Here is a 27,928-nt window from a genome sequence, read left to right as displayed (position 1 = left end):
GATTCAAAATCATTTCCTTCTAATGTTTTTGACAGAACAGAACAAATGCAGTTCAGTTCAAGTTTTGTTTTACAAACTGTTTATTCATTCACTCACCAGTCATAAGAACACTTTAAACATACAAAACATAAAACATCTGTGACCAAGTGACCAAAATAAAAAAAAGTCCCGTTGTTTTGTTTTTTTTTCCCCCAGAAACTTAACACAAGGATTTGTTCACCTGTTTTTCTTTTTTTAAAACACAAAAGGTGCTGTGGTTATACAGCAGCATTTTCAAAAAACACCTGCACTGGAAAACACCAACATTCAGTGTTTCAATGAAACGGTTTCATCACAGTCCTTCAAAATGTCCGCCTTTCCTTTTCAAACACTCGGCTCAAAGGCAAAATAACTGAAGGTTTTAGTCGATTCTGAGCGAGAGAAAAGTGTCGGCCTGCTGAACGTCAGGATTTGTGGACAAGCTGACACAGCAGGCGCGTCTGCTTCATACATGGACGTGTCCATTAACCCGAAGAGACATTAGTTTCAAATTCATGTCCACAAGCAGGTGGACACTGAGAGTCTGACAAGGAGGAAACAATTCTCCCAATGACACCAACAATACTGTCAAAATAAAAGAAAAAAAACGTAATAATTTGTAACCGATTTGAAAACATTTGGTATGCATAATTAGCAAAAGTCCTTTCCAACACATTCATTTACATTTTCACTAAACAGGACATGACTCGGTGGTGGTGGTGGAGGTGGAGGTGCCTCTGAAGAGGGAACTCTTGCACTGAACTGCTGCTCATCAGGGAATTTAAAAAGTCAAAATTCATCCAGTTTTCTTCAGATTAGGAAAGATAAAAGTGGTCACATTCCTCACTTGTTTTATTGTCAACAAACGCCACAAAAAGATCAAAACCAACAATGTGTTCGTTCATCTCTCAACTCTCTCTGGCTTCCCTCCTTCTTCACAAACCTGAGAAAGTGACACATCCGCTGGGGACTATTTTCTGCTGTGGATGAATACACATTAGCGAGTGCTAGCAGCAGCAGGACGATGTAAGTGGTGGTATGGGTCAAAATAAACCACAGTCTGTGTGTGTGTTCATGTCACCCACAGCGAAGGTGATCTCATTGATGTGTTTATAACTGCCTGATCTGGAATCAGTCCTTGTTGTTGTATTACAAACTGAAACCCCGGTGTGAAATCGTTAAACATGGATAAGCTCCGACGTCTTCAGCTCTGCTTTCACTTACTGGAGAAATTAAGGAAAAAAAAAAGATTCCCTGTGAATCATTTCTACATAAAAGTCATCTTCCATAATTTAGAAAGATGACTGATGATGATTTAAACATAAGGATTAGGATCCATGACTGCCTGAAGGGTCAATTTAATTCTCACGACAGAGAAAGTGCGTAGTGTCTGTTATCTGTTGGTGTTGGTCTTTTCAGGGGTTTGTTGGCAAAAAGAAAAATAACCTTTGTAGTATTTGTTATAAAGCTCAGGATGGGCATTACTGCAATTTCCACAGATGATCTCAGTCTGCATCTTTCAATGAAAAATCAAAAAAAAAGGTCAACTTTCCTATAAAATGACTCACTTTCACATTTGCAAAAACGCTTTTCAACAAGTAGTATCTCCAAGAGTAAAACATTACAGCAAAAAAAAAAATGAACTGTTTAAAACCTCCATTTATCTTCCCTTAAGAGAAAATAAGGAAATTTAATTCGGGTTGACTGCGACAAACGTCAGCCGCCGGACCCGGTTTGCCCCGGCAGGAAACCCGATCGCTGATCAATGCGTCGGCGATCTTTTCTTTTGTTTTTCCACCAAAACACGGTGGATGTGATATGACACACTCTGCACAGTTTAGACACAAACACGTTGATACTGCAGTGGCTGAATTTCCAACAAGCGCAATAATGAAACCGTCTGCTGACAAACACACACAATCTCTCACTCTCACACACACCACACTTTTTTTTCCTTCTAAATACATGAAAACCCATTAAAAAGATTATTTGTTGTCAGATTGTCTTTACACGGCAAGCTAAAATAGATCTCTTTTGGAATTACAAAGGTTTGCTGATATAACTGAAAACTACAACGTGTTACGTTAGAAAATACAACACTATGGTACCGCGAGTCCTGCAATCCTCAATGTATCGTGTGTTCTTCAGAGTGAGATTTAGTCCCGTTATCCGGGCGCACGTTCACGCCCGGCAAACCCATCGATCAGGTCCAATCACAGCCTCTCATTCCCCTTAAAAACCAGCGTGTGGCGTCATTTAATACTGCGAGTGGCCTCACGCTGCTGCTTCCACAGCAGGAGGACCCGTGTGAGTGCTCGCGTTCGCGCGTTCGCGCTTCAACTGACGTGACCGCGTGCACGATGACGAGCGGCGCCGGTTGGAGGGCGTGTCATACAAAATTACACACAGAACAAGTGCACACATGTTTATGTACAAGCGGCGGCTCCTACGCTGCAGACCTGGTAACCATCTAGTCCCTCAGTTCTTCAGCTTCCCCCTTTCATGTCTTTTCTCCTTCACTAGAGGTTAAAAACTTAACACATTAAAACAAAAACAAAACACACACTCCATGTGTGCAGCAGTGAGATTCCAGAGTTCTTTTTCCCAAATTTTACAACTGATTTTTTTTTTGTTCTTCTCTGCATTAAAACCTGGAAACGTCGCCGACTCCACACTCTAACATGTGACCAGGAGCATGAAGAAGTATGAACGTGTCCAGCCCTTTAGGAGTGAAGTGTGAAAATCTCTACATAAGGTGATAAAACTAATTTGAGGCTGAGTGTGTGTGTGTGCGTGTGTGTGCGCGCACACGTGTGTGTGTGTGTGTGTGTGTGTGTGTGTGAGGCTCTGAACCTTTATGGCAGCTCAAGACCCTGAGAGCAAAGTCCTCATTAGTTAACTGGATTTTTATCTTACAGTCTGTCTGTCTGTTGTGCGTCTATCTGGTGTTTATATAAGCCGTGTGTGTGTGTGCGTGTGTGTGTTCGTGCGTGCCCCTGGAGGACTTGAGTTGACCAAAGGCACGTCAAATACCAAACCCGGAGGCCTCAAGCTGCTTGGCGAAGCAGCAGGTCTCACTTCCTGCTCACTGAAGTTTCTATGGCTCCAGGATTGTGTACCCGAGTTTTATCTTTCTACAAAGTACTGAGTAACTGCAGCTTGTGTGTGTTGATGCGGTGTGTGTATATATGTGTGTGTGTGTGTGTGTGTGTGTGTGTATGCGTGTGTCCCTTAAATTTTCTACACCGTGTCCTCGTCCATCCTGACGACTTCATCCATAGTGACGGCGGCCGGCGTGTTGTTCTCCTCCACGTCCTCGTTTGATTTTGACGGCGACGGGGGCGCCAACATGGCTGCGCGCTCCTCTTTGGGCTCCTCCCTCTCTTTCCTCTCCTCCTCTTTCCTCTCCCGCTCCAGCAGGCGGTAGTTGATGCTCATTCCCACAAAGAGGATGACGCTCGCGACCATGAGGATGATGCCGGAGGAGATGTAGGTGTAGTCGTAGTGTTGGTAGTAGTTATAGAAGCTTCCTGCAGGTGCACGAGAGAGAGACGATTTGAACTTGTTACTGTCTGGTGTTAATAATGTCCAAATGACGCAGAATCTTTTAACTCTGAATATGTTCCTATGTGTAAAATTCACTTCAGTTTTTCACTTATTAGACAAACTCAAACTACTGGATTATTTATGAGCCTCCTTTTAGAATGAGAAACACATTCTGAGTGCATAAAGAGGTTATGAACTTCTTTTTAAACAACATGTGAAACTGGTCATGAGAAGCAGGTGATTATCAGTTAAGGGCAGCGGCTGAAGAAAGATACGTGTAATCAATCCCCATCTATCTTTAACTTTGTTGTTCACAAGATGTTAATATCAGTCCTCCTGTTCTGTCAAGTTTTATAAATCATTACTTCACCAATTCAATGTTTCAAAAAAATTGTGGTGTGGGTGTTGAAGTGAGAGGAGGCAGCCCTCCCCTTCCCTCACGTCTTACCCGTCAGCGGTGGGCCCAGCAGCACTGGCCCACACTCCACTATGGTGACCAAACCCACGGCCGAGGAGAACCTCGTAGCTCCCACCAGGTCCATCAGCGTCTCGAACAGCACCGCACTCAGCCAGCCAAAAGCGAAACCAAAGAAGATGGCGTAGACCACAAATCCAGTGTAGTCGACCGACAGTGGCGCCAGAACGTGACAGACTCCGTTGTAAAGGACGGCAGCTGCGAAGAAGTACTGTACCCTTGGCCTGACCCACTTGGTGTTGGCCAGCATGCCCATGGAAGGTCGGGCAAACATATCAACAAACGCCAGAATCGAAAGAAGGAAGGCAGCTTTTTCTTTGCTGATGTCCTTACTCTTAGCATAATTGGAGAGGAAGACGAGCGGAGCAAAGAGGCCGAAGAACATGATGACGTTGCCACTCAGGTACAGCAGGAACCCGCGGTGTTTGAACAGCGTCAGGTCGATGAAGGAGTTGATGGTCTGCAGGACCGTCTTCTTAGGCGCTGAATCGCCGACCTCTGAGTCAGGCTTGGGCGGCTGCGGTTTGGGTCCGATGGGCCGCATGAGGGAGCCGGCCACGCAGCAGTTTAGCAGCAGCCCTCCCAGGATGAGGAAGCTGCCTCGCCACCCAAACTGGTCGTACAGCCAGGAGTTGAGAGGAGCCAGTGTGGACAGAAACACAGGGCTGCCCGCCATAGCGATGCCATTGGCGATGGGTCGACGCTTGTAGAAGTATTTACCGATCATGGTGAGCGCCGGATTCAAGTTGAAGGCCAGTCCCAAACCTGGAGGGAGGAGGAGCAGACAAGTTAGAGGAAAAGACCAAGACAAAGTGATGACAAACAAAACTGTGTGTTGGTCATGTAGGAATGTGGGGAGAAAAACATCACGAGAACAAACGCAACAAAGAGCAGAACATAAAAGTACAACACAATGTAGAAAATGAATTAAGAAAATGAAAATGAATTATCCTGCCTCCCTGCAGAAACAGAAGTCTCTGCATGTAAACTATTAATTAAAAATCTATTTGAGAAAAGAAAATAAAAGTCACTTTATTAACCAACAGACTGTATGAAGTGCAGACAGCAAATTAGCTTGGGTGAATAAAACAAGGTGTGCTGGTGAAGGGTCATGTGACCCATTTTAATGCTGATGAACAAATAAAACTGCTTTAAATCTGGCACAACACAACAGCTTTCAGTAAGTGCAAAATCATCTGAACGACGAACGATGGATGAAATACTGACCTCCCACTACTCCTATGAAGAAGTAGAGCTGCTCCACAGTGTTGCAGAAGGAGGCAGCGAGCAGTCCGGACCCTGCCAGACAGCCACCGACTATGATGATTGGTCGACTGCCAAACTTGTTCACGAGGATGCTGCTGATTGGACCTGGAGACGAAGAAGAGACAGTCAGGAACTGACTAATTAAATCTAGTAAATAAAGACCACAGCTGACTTAAAGTGCACAGTATGTGTTACTGCAACATGTACACTGCTGTACATGCAGAAACGAAAAATGACTGCTCGACCAACACTTTTGATCATTTCAGTCAAGTAAAAATGCCCCCACAGGTTGCTCAGATGGGATGATTTGAAAAATGCAAGTGGAAAAAAACCAAACAAACCTCAAAACATTAGCAACAGCCAGATGACTGTTAGATATCTGAAAACCAGCAAAAACATTTAGGTCTAACAAACTGAGGTACATCATGATCACATCAGCTGAGCATTTCAACAGCTGGCCACCAGGTGGTGCTACAGGGGCACAAATAAAAGTGGAACAATGACTGATTGTGTAACAGCACGGGTTACATAGATGTTGCACAGAGGAAGAAGGGAGGAAAGGAGGGGGTGAAGAGGGGAGGTGAGAATGAAAGAGGGAGGGAGGGAGGGAGTGCACGGCGGTGCGAGGTATGGCATGGCACACATGGACAACAGCAGATAAAATGTAAGGAGACACGAAACAAAAGAGACAAGAAGAAGAAAAAAGAAGGGAAGAAATGACAAGAGAGGAACAGAGGACATGAGAATAGGAAGAGGAAGAAAAAAGAGAAAAGAGAGAAGAGAAGAAGAGAAGAGAAGAGAAGAGAAGAGAAGAGAAGAGAACAAGGGTCAAGTTAGGATGGAAGAAGGGAGGAGCAGAGAGAAGAAGAGAAGCAAAGAAAAGAGAAGAAGAGTGGAGCTGAGTCAAGGCGATCCACGTGTCTCAGCTTGCGTGCCAGCCCCTGTCCATGAATGGGCCCTCACATGGACGCAGGCTGACGGACTCGGCTGGACGTGAATGCAAAGCAAAGGCCTGCAGCGACTCTGTGAGCAACTATTCTTCATGAACAGCCAGAAAGCGAACCACAGGCCGAACGACTGGATACCACGAGCAGAGACGAAGCGAATCGATTAGCCGCTCAGCAGAAAAATGACAGAGAACTACTTCAGAAATCCATTAATCAGTTCAGTGAATCGACACAAATGAAGTATTTTAAAATGAACTGAAATGAAATAGGATCAATACTCATGTCCATACGACAAATGTAAGGCTGGAGCCAGTTAGCTTAGCTTAGCATAACGATTGGAAACAGAGGGAAACGGCTAGCCTGGCTCTGCCCAAAAGCAAGTAAGAAAAATAGGCGTACTTTCCAAAACAGCTCACTATTCCTTTAGGAATCTCAACTACTTCAGTCAAGCTGCTACAGATGCCTACACGGTGAACGTTACACCTTCGTTCTTCCTCTGCGCACTAGAAAACAAACTTTGGACTCCACAGGCCACATCACATCCTACAACTCGCATTAAAAACTGCAGTAACACAAGTTCTTTTTCCACCGTCTGTTTTATTTTATTTTATTGTTTTTAAATAATCTCTGGTTTCAGCCCAACTTAAGTGTGACAGAAGCTAAGCCAGCAGATATCCAGAGGTACCGATAATACATTTATAAAATAAGACCGATCTCACAGTATCTCTTCCAGTATGTCCCCTCAACCGGCATCCGGTCCCTCACAACCTGCCAGGGCCCTGCACACAGACCACGGCAGCTTCGCCCTTGACACTTGGCAGCTGCCCACAGTGGCCAGGAGGCTCTCCGGACGCACGAGCGCTCGCTCACGTACTCTCGAAAATACCTCTCTGGGACACCTAGTTTTTGTGTTGCGTCTGTCGCTGAGGGTCTCGCTGGCTGGCACAAAACCCGCCTCGGTGGGTTTCCAGCACATCGGGCACACCAGACCACAGCAGGACTGAACCTGTTCGAGGACCGCGATGGATCTGCATCCGCTTGGCACTCACGCACACATAAATAAATCAGTCGTGACAGTCTTTGTTGCTGTCTGGCAAAACACAAAGAGGGCAGTGAGGAGTGTTCTCACAGATATTATATAAACGAATCGTTCTCCCCCTCCCTCCATCATTTGCTCTCTTTGGCTCCCTGAAAGAAAGAACAACACTGACTTGTCCTCAGTTTTACACTGACACAACATCCACAAGCGAGGCAGACATGTCAGGAGTGAACCCAGCTGTGAACAGCTACTCCTTATTCTAATTTTAGCACAGAAACTTCTGCTTCTTGCTATGCCTACATGGTGAACGTCCCCGATTCTATTCGATATAACCATCCCAAACACCCAGTGCTTTGTCTCTGTTCACGTCACTGGATGGCAAATGTTTGTGTTCAGATTTAGCGGCCAGCTGAAGTGTAAGAAGAGCATCAGCTGGTGATGAGTCAGGAGAAGAGAAGACGCACAAGAGAAACAGCTGATAGGATCTGCATCACAAACAACATCCGTCCATGTGAACTGAGCCTTTAAAGACGTGGTTTGACATTTTGAGGAATATGATTTATCACTTTCTCGCAGATCGATTGCTAAAGCCAGGAGGCCATTAGCTTAGCTTAGTGACTGGAAACGCGGAGAAGCAGCTAACCTGGTTCTGTCCAAAGGTAAAAACACCGGTGCAACAAAGCTGGACTCTTACTGGGGATGTTGCATTTCATGGCTCACATCTAAACCCCTAAACACCTCAGATCAGAAGTTCGACCAGGAAATAGTTCGGCACATGACTTCCTGTAAAACAGCAGCTTGACATCTTTATTCTTCACTTTCTGCATCAATTAAACCAGTTAAATATATCGTATTAATTGGCGAGCTTACCGAGGCAAACCGTGTGTTATGTGAAACCTTAACTATCTCCTGTAGCCCATGATTATGTCTTTCTCTACTTTAACCTTAATGTTAAAAATCCCTTTACAGTGAACACTGTGGCCTTTACCTTTATTAAGTTCAGTTCAGTTTGGGTTATGGCCCCCGAGTGCGATCTGTGTGTCTGTACTGGAAACCATATCTTTAAATGTAACTTTAACAATAAAGTCATGAATTTTTCCACTCATTTACTGAACTGCAATAAATCCAAACTCACTGGCTCACTTCAGGCTTATTCATATCAGTATCATGTAACACTGAGGACTTATTGTATTAAAGCAAGCTCATATGAGCACTCATGCAAGAAACTCTTTCATACACACACACACACACACACACACACACACACAAAGAGTCTTCCTTCAGGCTTTTCCCCCTGAAACACAAGAACAGAGAAATCCCTCAGATCACAACAAGAGTCAGAAAGTGAAGTCTTGCATTAGCACTCCCACTCTGAGGCTGAAATTAAACCCTGATAGTGAAAATAAAGTACCTCAAAAGTTGAGGAAAATGTTTGCATTTTGTTTTTGTTTTTTTTTATTTAACTACACCTTGAGCATTAAAGCAAATCAGGAGCAAATGATGGAGCAGTTTCTTAAAAACAGCCCTCTTGTTCACCCCCCCCAACCTCCGTCACAAGATATTTTTTGCTGTAGGAACTATGGCCAAGGAACCAAAATGGGAAGCAGATTTCTCATGGAAAAGAGTGGAGGAGGGGATCCATAACTCCTGCCAAAGGTGCAAACTTCAGGGAAATAAGGGAGGCCTGACCGTACGACCGAATGGTCAGGCCTTCCCTGAAATTACTCTTGTATTTCACGGCACTGTAGCTTAACTGTGAAGCAGTTTCTTCCCTTCAAAGTGTAATAATGACATTGTTCTGACAGCTCGCACAAAAGTGTTTACGCGCATGCTAAATAAAACAGCAAGATTCAGCATCCTGTTTATGTGCCACCAAGTTGTCACAAAGAACCAAATTTAACCTACTCGTAGTTGAGTTGAAAACGCTGAAGGTTCATCGAGCAAGCAGCTGAGCTGAGAGGGAGTCTCGAGTTTATTTTTTCTACTCACTAAACTCAAAGTTCCTCTGAGAAAGAGTCACAGAGTCCGTGTGCTTGCAAATGACCAAAAAGGCAAAAAGTGGTGCACAATTTGACTTTGCTCCAGCGGGTGTGGACAAAGAACATAAGTTGCTCGAAAGCACATTTACCTAACAAATGGTTGTCTTTTATCAGGTATTTAAGGGTAATAAACAGTATGAAGTATCTTTATATCTAATATATCCTTCTCTGACACACTCCTGATCCAAACCATTGACTGCATATAGAAATGGATGAAATGAGAGGCCCTGAAAGTGGAGCCAAAACATCTGGATGGCTCCCTAGTGGCTGGTTGCAGTACAGCTCATCAACCCCTCCCTCTTCATGTTAACAGATGGGACATGAAAACTAAAATTAAACTAAAAACTAAAAGCACACGTCAAAAAACACTTCTCCCAATGATGTTTCCTGTCATTTTAGGTAGTTCTTAACATACTGAATGGACTGATGTCCATTTTTCTGGTAGGAAGAGTATTGCGACACCTGCCCATCACACCAACAGGGACTTTAATGACGTCTCATTCTAAACACACAGACAGCTTTGCAGCTCTAACAGCTTCCACTCTTCTGTGAAGGCTTTCCACAACATGTTGGAGTGTTTCTGTGGGAATTTGTGCCCATTCATGCAGTAGAGCATTTGTGAGGTCACACACTGATGTTGGACCAAAAGTGCGTTGTGCACTGGGGCACAGTCATGCTGGAATAGAAAAGGGCCTTCAACAAACAGTTGCCACAAAGTTGGAAGCATAGCATTGTCCAAAATGTCTGAAGCATTAAGATTTCCCTTCACTGGAAGTTAGGGGCTGAGCCCAAACCCCTGAAAAACAGCCCTATCCCAATACTTTTGTCCACATTGTGTATTTTGCTCTTTTTACAGCTGAGTTCAAATTCACAGTAAGAGAAGTGCTTCACTTCCTGTTCCTATGTTCAGAGCATCCTGTGCATTTTCATCAGGTTCACACTGTTAGTCAGCAGCCAGTAACGTCACCTCGCCACTGTAAATAAATACGTGTGTGTGGGGTTTTTCTGTGGAGTCAGTGTGTGTACGTGCGCTACTTCATGTATAACCAGTGACTAATTATGGTAACTACTGCCCTTTAGCGTCCTACAACCTCACTCATACTCATATGGTACAAACAGGCACAATCTTGTCAGGCGTCGTAACTGGTGATTTAGCTGAATTGCGAAACAGAGGAAACAAAAAAAAAAAGAAAAAGAAAAAGAAAATGACTCCAACATCTGGGTCCTGTTACGTAATTTCACTCCTGCCCTCAGCAGTTTCCTCTCCCAAATGCACAAACCTACTGAACGAGGTTGAAGGCTGGCATGCAGCTCTGAGCAGCGTGAAGGAACAGATGCCATTTTTAGATATGAAGATATGCAAAACTGACAGAGAGACAGAGAGAGAGAGAGAGAGAGTTTGAATGAGGAAAGGCGTCACTTTGTGTCCTGAGACACAAGAAGAGAAAACATGATCCGAAACCTCACCTAACCTGAAACTGGATCAGTCTCTCTGTTTAGTCCTGCATTTCCATGTAAATGGGCAGACTCTTGTTGCAGCGGTGCAAATGAAAGGGTCACCGAGTGCACAAACTGCCTGCTTTCAAGTGATTTTACAGGCACAACTTGTTCTTTATTTCAAGCAGCACTGCAGACCTGCTCTCCACAGGAGCACAGAGTTCACATTTGTGTTGTTTTAAGTGAAATATCCTGACGATTGTCGAAATCGGGTTCAGACATTCAGCATCTCCTCTCAGGGTGAATTATACTCATCTGATCCTCAGAGATTCTGTCCAGCACCACCACCAGGTCAAAATTTCAATTTGTCTGATATTATGCCAGTGTTATGGCCAGGACAGTCCCATCAGTCTCAGCTGTGCTTCATGTTTACAGCCAATTAGCAAATGTTAGCATGCTAACAAGCTAAACTAAGGACAAGTTAAACACACCTGCTGAACATCAGCACTGAGCTGCTGCTAACAATGATTTGCAATACTGATGCATGGGCGAATTATTTCTCAATAGTAAATTAGTCATCTTTAGTAAATCAATTTAAACTTCAACTGAATGATTTATCCTAAAAAAGTCATAAAACAGTGAATGAAAAGTGTCCATCTGAGCAAAGAAAATAAAGAAAAGCTGAAACTTCCCACACTGCAGGAGCTGCACACCGTGATTGGGTGTTTTGGCTTAACAGAAACAGAAAAATAACAAAAATATACTTTGACAACACCTTTATTTTTTTGTAGAGCCTCTTTAGGTGAATTGTTGAACCTGCCTGTGTTAATAAACTAATCGTTGAAACCATTTTGTTAGCTCAAAGCAGCAGACTGCAGACTTTTAGCCTTGTTGTGGGAGTGCAGTGTGGGAATTACACATGTTGCAACAACCCAACAACTTTCATAAAAGCTGTTTGAACATGCGAATAAAATGTTTGCCAGCGGAGCGCCACAAGACCGTACGCTTGGGTCCACTGCATCCCAGCCAAGGCAGCAAGTGCAGATTCAAACTGCGCTTTTATTTTGTCATTTTTTTCCCTTTGATTTGTTCTTTGTAATTTAGAGGGACTACAGCAGCACAAACACCTTCTAAAACCTGCTTTCATAGCTCACTTGGCAGCACTTAAAGAAACCGTTTCTCCAGTTGTCCCCTGCAGCCTTTTCAGCAGCGAGTGCTGCTCAAACTGTGGCTGAAATGGAGAGATGGCAGGCTGATAGCGTAACAGGAGGCCTGTGTTTGTTTTTGTTTATCTTCAGTGATGATAAAAAGGCACAGCAACAAGAAAACCAAGAAGTTAAGCGCTCACAAAAGAAAATAAACGTGCCCTCCTGAAGCCATCCGGTACAGACACAAAACACTGAGGTCGCTCAGTGTGCAGAGTGTATAATCCACTGCAGAGAGCTCCATCGCTTCACTGATTAAAACATTCTTACATTTTCGCGCTCTTCTTGCTGTAAACTGCAGCAACGATCACAAATGCTTGGATCTCTACAGCCTCTGAGGTTGTTTTGGTGTTTTACTTACTGCAGGATCCATCGACTTAGAGCTTATGGCTGCGTTCAGGACACTCTGCACCTGCTTATGTCAGTTATTAAAAGTTAACCTTTTAAATGTTGCTGTTAAATCCTCAGACATTTTCACGTTTGAAAGAAGGTGGTGCTTAAACTAAAAGAGGATTCTTGGTACAGCTTTCTCAGAGGTTAGAAAAGGAAACGTTTTTTAAAGGAACATTCTAGATTCAATCCACCTTTGGTACACGGAGCCCGAGTTTGACTCTGGAGGCTTCGCTGGGTTTATTCACTTGATTTAACAACTTTTTGGAGCTTTTAATTGTTAAGTGCGGGCCCTTTCATTTGGAATCCAACAACTACAAGTCACGTCAAGACAACATGGGCTCAAACCAGCACCGCGACAGTCGAGCACAACAATACGACCTGATAATAAAACAACAGAAATGCACAAAGACTCTCCTGTCTGTCTGAATCTAAAATGTTGTGTTAAAGTGAAACATGACATGAATGAATGAATGTTTCCTGTAATAATGAAGAAAAAACATTTTCATACACACACACACACACACACACCACTCACCTCCAGCATACATGACAGCCAGCATGATGGAGGAGATCCAGGACACCTGACTGGGTGTGGCATCGAAGATGACCTCGATGTCTTTGAAGAACACGGTGATGGATTTGGGGAAGGCGTAGGAGAAGCCAATGGAGATGAAGGCTCCCAACACCACCGCCCAGCCCCAGCCACCCTCAGGAGGGGTGTACCCCACAGGCCCACCCAGCGCTGGAGGCATGTCTGCTCACGAAGAAGCAGAAGAAGGTGGAAAAATGAGGAGGAGAAATTAAATGGAGGACAGCTGGACCAGGCGCACTGGGATCAGGACTCAAGGTCTGTGGGAGAAACAGAGAAGCAGAGAGGGAAAAAAAATCAACATAGATGTTGCAAAATCTGCATTTTTATCTAGTTTTGTGTCAGCTGTGAGGTGAAATATGTAGAAAAAGGGGGGAGGACAGGAGTGCAGCAGTGGAGGAGAAAGATAAAAAAACCCATAACATTCACATTTGAAAACATTTCTTTCGTCGCAAAGCCAAGTGCTGTCATGGTGAGAAAGAGCATCTGTGCTGCACTGCATGCCAACAACCAGCAGCAGCTGGCTGATTTACCTCAGAGACCAACACACAAAGATTAGATCATGAGAACTAATAACAGGCTCAACTTTTGGAGAAACATAACCCGACGTCACATAACCAACTGATGAGACTGGCAACAGTCTCATCAGTTGGTTGTTGTTCAAGCCGTTTAAAAGTTTATTTTCTATCACGTGGCTTCATGCCTCAAACAACATTGTGCTGCCAGGAAACTGCACCAGCACAAATACTCTGTAAACTTGGAGCAGATGGGAAAGCTGACCTGAAAAATGGATGCGATCCAGGTGGAGTTTACAGACCAAACGATGACCCTCACCCAGTTGTGTCTTCCCACACCACTGCACAACCCAGCGGTGCTGCTGCACTATATGGAGGTGGTAAGGAGCCGTTCCTCAGGGTTTGGGCTCGGCCCCTGACTTCCAGTGAAGGGAAATCTTAATGCTTCAGCACACCAAGACATTTTGGACAATGCTATGCTTCCAACTTTGTGGCAACAGTTTGTTGAAGGCCCTTTTCTATTCCAGCATGACTGTGCCCCAGTGCACAAAGCAAAGCTCCATAAAGACATGGTTGGATGAGTTTGGTGTGGAAGAACTTGACTGGCCCACACAGAGTCCTGACCTCAACCCCATCCAACACCTTTGGGATGAACTGGAACGGAGATTGTGAGCCAGGCCTTTTGGTCCAACATCAGTGTGTGACCTCACAAATGCTCTACTGCATGAATGGGCACAAATTCCCACAGAAACACTCCAACATGTTGTGGAAAGCCTTCACAGAAGAGTGGAAGCTGTTAGAGCTGCAAACTGGGGATGGGATCAGGTGTCCTAATACCTTTGTCCATATGGTGTATTTTTCAACTTAACTGCATCATGTAAAAAAAAAAAAAAAGACATCAAAAAATGGTGTTTCCTGGTGCTGACTTTCCAGCTTGATGAACCGGTTCTTTCGCTGTAGTCTTGCTGGAACTTGGCTGAAGTTACATTTAATTTGTGCAGTTTGTGTCAAGTAAACAAACGTCCCCTGAAGACAACCAACTCACATCCTGGAAACCAAAGTGTTGACCTAATTATTTTAGTGACAATTGCTCTGACAGCTAGAAATTCCCACGTTTCCTCAATGAGTGTAGTCGACTCAATGCCCTCTTTTCCATTCAGTGCCGCACATAACCGAGCTATTTATGGACGGCTCTGACACCGGCTCTGCTGCAGATTGGGCCATTTACCTTACATGGACTCTAGGTCACAAATGTCCAAAACGCACAGGCACAGTTCACACTAAACCTGAGCAGTCATACTACATCTGAATAACTCTATGTTGGAAAACACTAACAGAGGATTCAGTTAACCTTGTGATAATTAATGAACAGCCAAGGCGGGTGTCTCCCTTACAAGACATTTAGCCTGGAACAAGCTGTAAACAGCCACGCTCTATTAGTTATTACACAGAGGGCCTGTGACTGTCACTGGTTAACTCCTCACAGCTTCTTTCCTGTCTCTTCACCACAGAGACCAGCATCTGCAACCAAAACAGACATACATGTGGCAGTTTGAACTTGACACACGTTACATATGAACTGCAGGAGGACACATGTGTAAGTAAGCTTCTGGCCCTGCTTTTGTCCAGAGAAGAAGAAGAAGAAGAACAACAACAACAACAACAGTGAGACAGACAGACGACTGATTAAAGAGTCTTTGGATGCTGTCCTGTGGTTTTTGCTAATGCTGAACTTTCAGTTACTGCCTTCCTTCCAGGAAGTTTCGGTTCATTCCTGTGAACTGTGAAAATCGACGTGCAGCTGAGGATGATGTTTTTTTAATTTCCTGTTCCACTGAAATGTGCGAAATGACTTGAGAAAACATCTGTTTTCACAGGACGGCTGAAGATCCCTCGTTTGCTTTGGCCGTCTGCAGGTGATACGTTCAGTTCGCTCTTTAAGGACGAGACCCTCCTCTGAGCTGGATTCATAGGAAACAGATGGCAGTGAAGACCAAACTAAGGGTCGATTCAAAGGCCAACACAATAAGGACAGTTTGGAGCAGGAACAAACTGATGGTGAATTAATCAGCCGAACAAAAAAGGTTCAACGCTGCCAGTAATGAGCGATCTTTATCACAAACTGGATAACCGTTCATCTAAAGGAAAAACACAAACCTCCAACTCCAACCTACTCCAAAGATCTAGAGGCAAGTAGTTTTTACTTTTTGACCTACCATTATCCCTTGGAGGTCGGTGGAGGCTGCAGAGCGATCAGCCACCATCAGAACCGAGTACCACCGATACCGGTAGTTTACGTCTCCGTCCACCTCGACGGAGAACACCATGTCCAACATGATGAGATGTTTTCTGTCATCGAAACTGAATGTCTTAAAATGTTTCTGAATTTGTTGAACTGTGATACTGCATGTCCTCATGTCATTTCAAGTCCATATGAACTGGACACCGTTTGGTGCAGGACTCGAGAACAAATCAGTCATGCAGACTTTGACCTGCACTCAGTGATGTTTTTGCTATTAACAATGAATTAAGTGATTGGTCAATAAGGAAGGGCTTTCAGTAGTATCCCACTCAGAGAGATCACCTGACTCTGTAGCTCTACACAGCCCTCAGATGTTTTCCAGCCAACACACAAACTGTGTGTCCCATGACTCTGCCAATGACTCCCATACAAAACCATAGGCAGCTTATTACAGCAAACGAGGTCTGACTGTATTCTGGTTGCTAAACAAGGCGGATTTTACTCTTTCACAACTCACTTCTCATAAGATTGCACAGCACAACGTCCGCCTGAGCGAGACTTTCCAGTTAAACAAAAAAGGATTTTACTCTCTTAACAAAAAGGTCTGACTCTGTAGGGGTTTGCTTCTTTAATGTTGTCAGACACTCAGAGTACCAGTCTCAGCCTGTCATAGTCAGCGTTGCCCCAGAGGATTACGTCGCAACCACTGCATTCGGATGACGTGGACCAATCATTCACACACCAAAAAGTGCAGACACCTCAGCTTTAAAAATACCAGAATTCCCATTTAATTTGCATGCTGCTTTGCCATGTTGGTTTGGGTGATTTAAGTCCGACACCTACATGTCGTTAGTGCGTAAGAGTTATCAGATCAGTACTTAGTCTTGTCCTCAGGTAAAGAAAAGACAGAGTCTGAACACGTCCCTGTTAGTCTGCACCCTGCAGAGGACCAACTGAGACAAGTTACATTACTACACACACACTCAAACAGTGCTGTGAAATGAGCACGTGCCACCATTCCTGAAAAGGAAGCCTTCATGTAAAGGCCAGTACAGTCCAATCTCATCTGGTTAAAAACAATTTGATCTCATAACACTGTTGTACAGCTAAACACGAACTCTTGAGTGCACACACACACACACACACACACACACTAACCCGCAGACACATGGTGAAAGTGAAAGTGACATATTTTGTCATTGGAGGGAACTCACTCCAACGAAATTCGTGCTCTGCATTTAACCCACCCAAGTGACGTGCACACACACACAGCAAACCCGGGGCAGTGGGCGACCGCGTGCAGCGCCCGGGGAGCAGTGGGGGTTAGGTACCTTGCTCAAGGGTACCTCAGCCATGGACACCGGTACGGGGAATCGAACCAGCGATCCACCGGTTACGGGTCCGACACCCTAATCGCTGATCCACGACTGCCCCTGAAACACTGCAGATGTGAACCCAGTCAACTCAGAGCGAGTACTCTTCAGCACTCATCTTTCCCCCCTTTTTAAAAACAACCCAAAGTTTTTCTTCCTTCTTTTCATTTCGTGTGTATTACTTGTATGCTGTATTTCATTTACAGTGCATTACAGAGAAGGCTTCTCTACAGGGTACACTGTGCACCCAGAACTCCAGGTCAGAGACGCCAGACTGTACTGAGCAAATGCAGACATCAGTTTCTGTTGCACTTAGGACCGACAAACAGTCAAAACACATGATGTCAGAAACCACACAGCTGGCAAACACCGCAACATGCACGAGCATCCGGGCGGTTGCGCTTCCCCAGACTCGTCTGTTCTGCTGGTGTCAGTAAACACCCTTCTGCATTAGCAACTACAGAGTTGACAAACACACGGCACAGACTTGTGCATGAGCCCCGACAGCCCTTTGAGTTGGCCAGCCTTCAGCATATGTTTGGATGGATCCTGCACCTGCACAGAGATCGACAGATAGAGCAAATAACGTCATGTCAGATGGGGAATCATCATTTTCTGTTTAACCTTCCTCTCAAACACCAGATAAGCAGCTGACCGCCCTTGAATTTTTAAGAGGGTGGTGATTAAATCCAGCCAATTGTCACACTGATCAAACACTACGGCTCTGAACTCTGATTATTAGAAGATAATGAGATAATGACAGGACATCCAGCGGCCACAGACGACCGGCAAACACTTGCCGGCCCTCTCAGGTTGCTCACAGATTGTTTGCCACACAGTCGCTCCTCTAGTGACCCCACAACCATGCATGCTATCCCAAGCTTGTGCAAACACTCATCCATTTCTCCCTCCAGCTGTCACCAAACCTTTGATCTGCTCCACTGAAGCTGGAGGAACAAATATATTAATGCGCGACTGACAAAAATAAGTCCCAAACCTGCTAAGCGAACCATTCGGACGCTAAGCGTCGGGTCCTGACCTCTGCTGCAGCGTGTCCTTCCTGTCCTGAGGAGGAATGTGATGACTACAGGATTAATGCCGCAGCGAGTCCTCCTTTAGCTCGGACCCGACCTGCTCAGGACGAGGTCCAGGCTGTTTTAACTGAAACATGGAGTACACATCTGGCTGCCCAAATCGATCACCCCAATTGATCAGTTAGGCCAGGGATGCACATGTATTTAGATTTAAAGCCTGTTGTACCCCCAGGTGTGCATGAACTACAGAGGTGCTGACTTTCTTTTTTAAAATACAGAACACTGTTATCTCATTGGTATTGACCTTTAAAAAAAAAAAAACATAGTCTATGAACAGAAAAATAATCAGAATATATGCTTATTTTAGATGCATGATGCCGCAGTTTAATAAATGACAAAATCAAATAAACCAGGATGCTGGATTAGACCATAATATTCGAGTTCCTCTCTTTGTTATGACCAGTAAACAATGCGCATGCTGTACCTACAACACAGCGAAGCAGCAGATTCACTGCTGGGCTCAGCGGTCTGATCGCGCATGTTCACGTGACCTCTTTTTAGGTCACGCAAGAAAACAGGGCAAACACACAAAGTCGCCCATGCAGGCGTTGAATGAACTTTTCATGTAATTTGTTTAGAAGCCCTGGCTGCAGTCATGTGTGCAGGTGTAGCAGAACAGGTGAGCTTGGAAAGACTCAAGATGTGATCCTGAAATCAAGTTAATGAATGTTAATAAAAACTCAAAACGTGAACTATGAGAAGAAATATAGTAGTGACAAAGCGGTGCTGAAAGCTCTAACAAAAGCCGGTACTGAGGCTGTAACATGAGCTGTCGTAAAGAGAACCTTAATATCTGATTTTAGCTTGGCACACAAACACACCAGCCACTTCAGATCATTTTCAAGCAAGCACAAAAAAGGCAGCTTGTCAAACCAACCGAAACTCATAAATGAATCCAATCTCCTCATATACCTGGCTTTAGGTCATCTGACCAACCTGCAACCTCGTGAGAGACTGACCCAGGACCAGGCGTCTGTCTGAATGAACCGAGAAGTCATCCAAGGCTGAAGCTGGCACACAAAAACCAGCCTTCTTGATTAGTCACGAGACGGGGAAGGAAGTAAAGGCGCAGGCTCAGGGTGCACGGCGAATCAGAATTTAGCAGAATTCACCAGACAAGATAAAGTTATGCTTCCAAGGAGACGACCAAAACACAACGTGACAACAAGGTGAGAAGTAATTTATTATCAGACTGGTCCAGAATGGCAAGTGTCCAATCATAAGTGAGTAAACATAACCACAGGAATGGAAGGCCTGTCTGCACCTTAGCAGCTTAATAGCCTACCACTAGCAGAACTGCAGTAATCCAGCAGTACTTGTACTTCTAGGCCCACGTAGTAGCACGTGATTAGCCAAATACACGCCTCATTCACTGCAGTACAGTTTAGGGATGTGCATTGATGTTTGGCTGTATGGAGATTTATGTATTTCGTTGCTTTACCCCTTGATGACTAAGTTAAAAACCTCCCATTTAAACACCGGGGACACTGGAAGGGCAGGTCTTAGCGGCGGGTCAACTTCTGTGCTTCAAAAGCGTCCGGTCCAGGAGTTTTTACACAGAACTGGCACCGCGGAGCGCAGCACGGGCTCGAAAACTGTTTAAGAGTTTTGCATGTCAGACGCAGACAGGACCCACATCAGTCTGACCGGCGGTTAAAATGGAAAAAAGACAGAGATGGAATGTGATATGGTGTTTGGTCTTAATGTGAAGCAGGCTTCACCAGTGGGAATGGATTTATGTTTCCACCAGTCTGTGCTGGAGCTCAGCGCGGCGTGTGTGTGTGTGTGTGTGTGTGTGTGTGTGAGAGTGAGTGAGGGCCCCACCAAAGCAGGACAACTCCTGAAGGAGTTTATCAATGAGGCCATTCATTCTTCACCAACAGACGCTCCCTTTACCAAAGTGGGTCGGTTACCTGAATCCCTTGAACAACACATAACAGCTTCAACAGACGAAAACGTATAAATTTTACAGCAAATGTGCCTGAGGTTTGTTCTGCAGTTTTTACTGTTTCTGGAATGACTGCTGGACCTGCTCATTACGGGGTTCAGCTCCAGGGTAAATACTGTCACAACAATGATTAACGGGCGCTTTGTTTACGTCTGTCTGGCCTGCTGGATTTCCCATAATCACCAACGTAGTGCATGTGAAAGACAGGATACTGAAGGCACTCTTAGAAAACCTGTGATGAGAGTGCAGGGAAGGAAGAAGCAGAGCAGGGCTTTTCATTCCTCCCATGAATGAAGGGGTGTGATTTTACAGTCATCATGACTCTATAATTTTTTCCTGATCGCTAATACAACACACACACAAAAACCCCATGAGGAACGATTACAGGACCTATCATAAAACCTGTTTCTGCACACTCACTTTGCTTCTGTTTGGCTTAACGCCTCACCACTCATCCAGTTAAAGCCCTATTACTGAGCTTTATAAATTTGCTCTCAACAGCTGAATGGCTGCGTAAAACTTCCCAGTTTAGCACCATGGACCACTCAGAGTCATGAGCTAATGTTAACGCCGCTTCGTATAGCCTTCTCACACACACACACACTCCTGTAATCCTGTATCATAGTCATACATTGCTCAGATATGTGCAGCTATGCCTTTGGTGCACGCACACACAGCGACACGCGTGGAGACCAGCTGCGGGCCACTGAACTCGGGCTTCAACACAGCGTTCCTCTTAACGTCCAGACTTTGACAAGCTCAGCGGGTGTGTTCAAGTCTGCTCAGTCGAGTCAAAATTGCCCCCGACTCGTTTTAATCTCGGTGAGATGTGGCGGGTTGCGTTTGGGATTTAATACAAATGAATGAGCAGCAGCGTAGAGCAACAACTTCAGACTCAAACTCGCCCCACATCTGGTTCCACTTGTGGCTTTCCCTCGTAATCATTCCCACACATCTTTTCACCTACATACAGTAAGACTGAACACACACACACACTCATTTGCTGCTCCTTCCTCTAAGCTTACAAAATCTACAAACCACACCCACTCATTCACCGACTGTGTCCATGTGGGTTAAATCATTAACTCTAAAGCTGCTTGTCTGATCATTAATTCCAGATTGCACAGTTTTCACCGCTGCCCACATTTACACACATATCACTGATGCCCGTCACTCAAACATCAGTGGGATGCAACGAACAGAAAAGCCAGCCTTGGTGAAGGTGCATTCGTGTCAAGAAGCATTTGAACTTCCCTCAATGGCAAGCCAACAATGAGGCAAAAACAATAAAAGGTTGCACAATATGGCGTACATTTACTGCAAAGTGAAAACCAGATAAGTTTGTTCAGGAGCAGCAACTGGACCCTCTTAAACCTTATTCTGCTAACATAAAACCCTTAGAAGTAAATGTTTTTACACATTTAACTACTCTTCTTTCCACAAATGATGTTTTAGTGACACCCAGAGGGAAATATTCAGCTGTCAGTCCTCCACACAGGTCGGAGTTCAGAAGCCAACCCTCCCACTCCTGGATGTGCTGCATTCAGGCACCAGCCAAAGTAAACTTCAGCAGGGTGAGCGTTTTCGTGGCACCGGGTCCTGTACTCGTCTTTCCACACGTCGCCCTGTCACTGTAAAAGAGAAAACGGCAATCGCTCACTTTCTGCATCCCGACTGCAGAACAGATACTGAAGCGGCTCTGGCCCCTTTTCGAGACGACGGGGACCGCACGGGAGGCAGAGCGTGTGGCTGTCGTGCGGTCATTTCCACTGAGCCCTGACCCTCCGAGAGCCACCGTGTGAGACTCATTCAGCTCTGCGCTCCGAGCAGACAACACGTTACAGGCCGCGGTCACATGGACTGGACCACACCGAGTGGCTTGATGACCATCTCCTCTCCCCGGGGGTGTCCGTAAACTGACGGGTTTGACCACACGTGAGCGACCTTGTCCTTGTGAGACAGGACAGCACCGGCCTGTCAGTCAGATGTGGACGGGACCAGCTTCACTTCACATGACATGTGCACAGCCAGCGCCAGCATCACGCCACGGCCGGCTCAAAACTGATCCCTAAAACCTGTTTTCTTAAATCAAGCGCGCCCTGTCGCGGTTAGAAGAGTTAAAAGCGGAAGCGGAGAAGATAAACTGAACACGAAGCTAATGGAGTGAGCTAATTAAAAGTTAGCTGCTCATTCAGCCCAAGTTCGGATGTGAAGACCCAAAAACAGAGCCGTTTTATTCAGCCGCAGCCTCTTTGTGTCGACATGCCGCTCCGGGGCGGTTAGTCCACCAGCCAGTCACTCACCGTGTGTGTGTGTGTGTGTGTGCGGCGGGTCGCCTGCGTCCGCTGCTGGGGTTCGGTTAGGTTCGGTTCGCTCCGGTCCGGTGTGCGCGACAGTCTCCCGGCGCGTCCTTGCTCCTGACAATGGCTCCACGCGGATCCACCAGCCGCTCGGGGTACCACAGACTGGACAACTTCTGGGATGTGAGGATGATGACACTACAACCAACGCGCATGCGTACGACAGTGGAAGAATCTGACTAAACGCACGAGCGGGGGCGCGGGGGCGGGAGAGACCAGAAAGTGAGGCGTTCACATCCAGAAACCGCTAAACGAGTGTCGAGGAAGCATCCAGGTGGGTAGAAATACTCACAGGAAACATGTAAATACAGTTACAGTCTTGTCTTATTTTGTCACAAAAGTAGTTTTGAAGCTGAAGCCGTGAAATGTCTCAGTCATTTCCACGTGAAAAAATCATTTAAATCAGTCGCTGTTTCTATGTATTGATGGATACTTCAGAGGGTTTTTTATGTTTTAAAATTTATTAAAAGTTCTCAATATGTCTTGTATGTCAAATACCGGTATTTATTTGAAGTGAAAGTAAAAAGTAATAATACTTCTGTCTGAGATGTAAGCAGGGCATTTACATTAGGCTACGTGATACATTTTTTGTAGGCCTAACAAATAGATAAACAAAATGGTGATTTTGTAATTCTGATCAGGAATTATTATGAAAAAGCAGAGATTCACCTCCAGACACACGACAGCCTCGGCCATTTTATAAAACCACTGTTGCAACATGTGTTTTAGCTGTCGTACAGCTTGTCAGGACATGAAGCTGCGATCTTACTTTGCTGCGCTTACGTCAAATAACTATTGAGGTGAAAACAATTTGTACAATATAATCTGTAGTATACACCACTGCAACAGGCCACTGCGACAGGTCACTGCGACAGGCCACTGCGACAGGCCACTGCGACAGGCCACTGCGACAGGCCACTGCGACAGCTCTGTGGATTTGCATTGTGCTCTTCAGTTCTCCTCTCCGACCAATCCATCAGTCAATCACCTTTCCTCAGCATTTACAAGATCAAACCAGCTCTTAGCATGGCTGCCACATATACTTCCGGGTCATTTCACTCAGGTAGGTGCAACTCATTCCCTAATCAGCCCTCACTGCACACACTGTTTCACTTCCTCTGTGTCCTGGCACGTAACTAAGTTGGGCTTCTGTGACTTCTTTCCAGCCTCATGTCTGTTGCCTGTATTCTGCTTATCTGAACATGTGGAACCAGCCAGTGTTTGACCTTTGGCTCTTTATGGATTTGTTTGCCTGTGTTGGACTGCTGCCCTCTGGATTTGACCCTCGCCTGCTTCACAAGCTTGTGTACCTCCAGCTTTTGAACATTAAACCACCGAACTGCACTGTCTGTCTCCGTCGTCCACCTTGCTGCTAGCTTGTGCTCACCGCCTGAGACACAATGCACATTTTCTCTGTTCTTTATGAATGCAAACAAATAATAATTTGCCTTAATCATGTAGCGTTTTTTTTTTGTTTGTTTTTTTTTGCTCAATGAGCTTCTCAAAATCAAGAGTGCTTCCTCATTTCCACAAGAATATACATGTGGAAGATCCTTCTCTCTCGAGTAAAAATAGACTTCGATATAATTTGTCCTGCCGTTGCCCTCGTTGTACACTCTCACAGCATACAAGTCTTTCTCAAACGAAAGCACAGTTCACTGAATTAACATTCCTCCTCCTCCTCCTCCACTAAAAAAAAGAGAAAATTTAATAAATCACATTACTCTTGACCCTGTAACTGTAGGAATGTGATCGACCCGCCCTTGTAAGACATGCAATACCCTCAGCGAGAAGACGAACGCTTTGTCCCGCACTTGGGAGGTGATGCAAGCGCCTGGAACGGCTCTGTGCTTCTGCTTAATTACTGCAGCCATCGCCATCTTCTGTCCAATGTTTCCAGCTGACGGGCTATGAGGTTGCTTTTGGCACGGCGGGGTGACTGTCCTTAATTGGGATATTCACTCTGTTCCTGCTAATGAGGAAGAGGAGGAGGAACAAAAGGGTCCGACAGCAGCAAAAAAAAAGTTTGGATGAGGACACTTGTGTCTGTCTGTGAGCAGTCCGAACCGTCCTTATGTCCCATGTCACAACCAAATAGCCACAGTTCAGCTCTGAGAGGCTCCTGTCAGGTCCGTTGGACGCCCTCCAGCGGATTTCACTTAAATATTTATCTGCCCCGGTGTCCCGCAACAAGCAGGACGTCTGAGACAGTTTGCCTAATGGGTGTCTCTGTCCCTTCACGGGGCTCACTAAGACAATAAACAGTTTAAGGGAGATGTTTTGTTTCTTCATTCCAGCGGGGGAAGAGGAAAAACAAAGAAACGGGGGAGGCCTTTCAGAGAAGAAAAAGTGAGGGGGATGGGAACTACGGTGAAAAGTGATAATGAGAAACAGATTTTGTTTTGGGGAGGATTCAGCAGGACGTTTTGGGGTGTTAGGGATGCCATTTTAGCACCCTGAGAACAATGTCTCCGTTGCAAGTATTATATTTTGTTTGTTTTTTAAAATCAAAACCAGACAAACTTTTAGGCCATAAAAAAAATAAACCTGCTGGTGCACAGAGTTCATTTTGTCACAACACACATTAAAGCAACAGACAGACACATGCAGATAAGGAGAACAAGTATGTGTCAGTCTGGTCCACACCTATCACAGGTGCAGTGTTTGTTTAATTACGTAAGTACATTTCACTGAGTTCATAATGGCCTCCGTGTTTATTTGAGGTTATAAGAAGTTTTTGTGCAGAACAACAGAAATACCAGCAGGTCTGTGAAGCTAAATGCTGACAGTGACAAACAAAATGCCAAAGTTTAGTGCTACCATTTTGGTTTTGCATGCTAGCTCGTTTTTGCTTTTAATTAACAGTAAATTCAAAGTAGAGCTGAGTCAGACATGTTGCCAGAAGATTGGACAGACGGAAGTTACGACCTGATGACGAAAGACGCTTTAAGCTAAATGTATATGCTAACCTTCTTAAAGTGACGGTGCTAACGTGCTAATGTTTAGCAGATGCAAACGTTAATATGTTCACACTTTGGAGTTAATGGACGTTATCATTAGTTTTGTGGACATTTGGTCATCAGCTGTCGTAGTTGTACTGTTTGTTTGTGTGTGTACGAATTCAGTCGTTTTTCTTGCATTGTCCCAACGCGTCCTGACGTCCACAGAGTGAAAGATTAGAGTTTTTTATGGTCAGTGCTGAAAACTGGTCAAACTCCCAGTATTGACCTGTTTATCTTACTCACTGTGCCGCTGAACTCTTTGGCTTCCCTCGCTTTCATCCTACCGATAGTCTACGTACATTTTCAAAGGCCCTCTTACCTTTGTCCCACTTACGTCTGTCCACCTCACCTTTACGAGGGACTCTCAGTTTAATATCTCTCAAACATAAGATAGCTTTTCAGAATGCACTCTAGAGTTTTATCTCTCTGGGGTCGAGGCCTGATTCTCTCACCGTACGTGTCCTGCAGATTTTACTTCCTGTCATCAACTGCCTTCCCTTTTAAATTTTAAATACAGACAAATTCAGCTTGAGCTGAAGTGCTGAGACACAGAAAGAGTAAATCCCTGCACACTGGTCCTGCAGTGTTTAGTTTTCAGCAGGTTTGACCACGTGTCAACTGTGCCGTATATTTTAAGAGCAAATAATGACTTTGGACGTCCTAGTGATGGAGTCATTAACCAACATGATTTTTAAAAGTATGTCACATGTCATCGCCCCAGCTCTCTTCCTGTCTTTCTTCTCTATATACTCTCATGTTATCAAAAAAGATAAAAAACAAGGATAACACCTTGCATTTCAGGCATCTAATCATAATATATTTGAAGTTTACTTCTCAGAGTACATGGAAATGAGCAAGTAAATTACACAGTTCTTAAAATATTAATATCCATTAAAAAAGCTAAAATAGTTTAAAAAAATAAAGGAGCTGATTCACAGCAGGAGCTTTGTCATCCTCAGCGAATGGGTGGGAACGGTGGTGGAACGTGAAGAAGCTCGAGTGATGCACTTTGTACTTTACTTTCTTTATTGCTTACTTTATTTTCCTTTCATGCTGCTTTATGCTTCTTCTTTACAACATTTCAGCGAGAAATGCGGCCTACATTTTACCCGACTACACTCATTTTGCTGCTGATTTTATTTTGCTATTCTTTAATTAATCATTTATTTCAACAGGTTGTCTCACTAAAATCTTGTTCACAAACATTTACAGTGTAAACATGGACAAAGAAAATTCACATACCTCTGAAAAGTCAAATCAAGATTAGTGCATTTTTCAGCTAATCCGTGACAGATTTTATGTAACAGTTTATTTAACTCAACACATACAGAAACTCTTTAAATCCTCCAGCTTATCAGAAGCACCAAATCTGGAGATACAGTTTTTCCACTCACTGAGATTTTGGAAACACTCAAGTCAAGCACACCTACCTTTAATTTGTACTGCGGTACTTGAGACAATGCTCTTAGTTAGATTCCACCACAGCTTAAAATAAACACGATTGACTTACAGAGACAAGTGGCTCCGAGACATTTCAGTGTCTCAAAATGCTCTTAGTGGACATTATACATTCAGGCATGAAACCACGCTGTCATTACTGCACCATACAAGGCGATGAAGAACTATAGTTACCGAACGCAGCACAATTACCCCTGCATTCCTGGTTTTTACCCAACACTGGTTTCATGTGTTTTGTATCTGCCCTTGAAAAGAGCCAAGAAAAACTGAAAAAAGCAGCCTGTTCATCACACATTCCTCCAGTTACTCCAAGTACGACAGATCGTGTCATAAAACTGACAAGATGTTCGTTATTTGAAGCAGTTTGGTGAAGAGTGTGACCTGTGCTCAACCAAAGACATGCGAAGGGATTTCTGAGGAGGATGGGAGGCTGAGTGTTAAAAAACAAAAAAAGGAGGTGGGGGAGATGAAGAGGGTCTCTGGTCTCTGGTCTCTGCTGGGTCTTAACTCTGAGCTGAGCTGCTGTTTGACACATAAGTGAAATGAGAGACTTGGACTGAGGAACTGAAGAAGAGACAGCGTTTTCCTCCTGAGCTCAGGTTGCTGGTCTCACTGTTAAAACACATCAGTCACACCTCTCACGTCTGATCAGTGGCTGAATACTGCATCCAGCAGCTGCTGAGATGATGCAAAAACAGGACGCACATTTAACAAGCACAAAGTAGATGTGCAGAGTCATATGACGAACAAAGTATGTGGCCTTCTCGGCGTGCGCGATTGTGCAATGCAACAAATTAGTGAAAAACAAATAAGACTTGATCCAAGGCAGACGAAACGGGTTGCCCGGGACAGTTTGTCCAGATGAGACCACGATTATTCACAAGCGATCAATCTTAGACTTCTGTGGATCAAACCCTTGGACAGACAGGCTTTCCTGTTTTTTATTTACAATCAACTTTATATGCCCTGAAAAAAGAAGGGC

The 27,928-nt window shown here is 44.6% G+C and overlaps 1 protein-coding gene and 1 long non-coding RNA gene across 4 annotated transcripts; one reads left to right on the top strand and one right to left on the bottom strand.

Annotated features, from left to right (window-relative positions):
- Window positions 1-189: 189 nt before the first annotated feature.
- LOC124063022 (monocarboxylate transporter 1-like) lies at window positions 190-22,613 on the bottom strand. Of its 2 annotated transcripts, none has more exons than XM_046396223.1 (5): window positions 22,433-22,613; window positions 12,901-13,215; window positions 5,267-5,410; window positions 4,013-4,804; window positions 190-3,548 (listed from the first exon to the last, which is right to left on the bottom strand). In XM_046396223.1, exons 2-5 carry the CDS (start codon window positions 13,115-13,117, stop codon window positions 3,259-3,261), a joined length of 1,443 nt encoding a protein of 480 aa, XP_046252179.1. In that variant the 5' UTR covers window positions 13,118-13,215; window positions 22,433-22,613; the 3' UTR covers window positions 190-3,258. The 2 variants fall into 2 exon arrangements, with proteins under 2 accessions (XP_046252179.1, XP_046252178.1); XM_046396222.1 differs by having other exon boundaries at window positions 12,901-13,214; window positions 22,430-22,612.
- Window positions 22,614-22,641: 28 nt separating this feature from the next.
- LOC124063023 lies at window positions 22,642-23,965 on the top strand. 2 transcript variants are annotated; one of them, XR_006844038.1, is made up of 4 exons: window positions 22,681-22,760; window positions 23,318-23,348; window positions 23,401-23,549; window positions 23,653-23,965. It is a non-coding gene; the product is annotated as an uncharacterized LOC124063023 (long non-coding RNA). The 2 variants fall into 2 exon arrangements; XR_006844037.1 differs by lacking the exon at window positions 23,318-23,348 and having other exon boundaries at window positions 22,642-22,760; window positions 23,388-23,549.
- Window positions 23,966-27,928: the final 3,963 nt, after the last annotated feature.

This window comes from Scatophagus argus, chromosome 8, assembly GCF_020382885.2.
Source record: "Scatophagus argus isolate fScaArg1 chromosome 8, fScaArg1.pri, whole genome shotgun sequence".
Classification (NCBI taxonomy): domain Eukaryota; kingdom Metazoa; phylum Chordata; class Actinopteri; family Scatophagidae; genus Scatophagus; species Scatophagus argus.
This window is presented reverse-complemented; position numbering and strand designations above follow the sequence as displayed.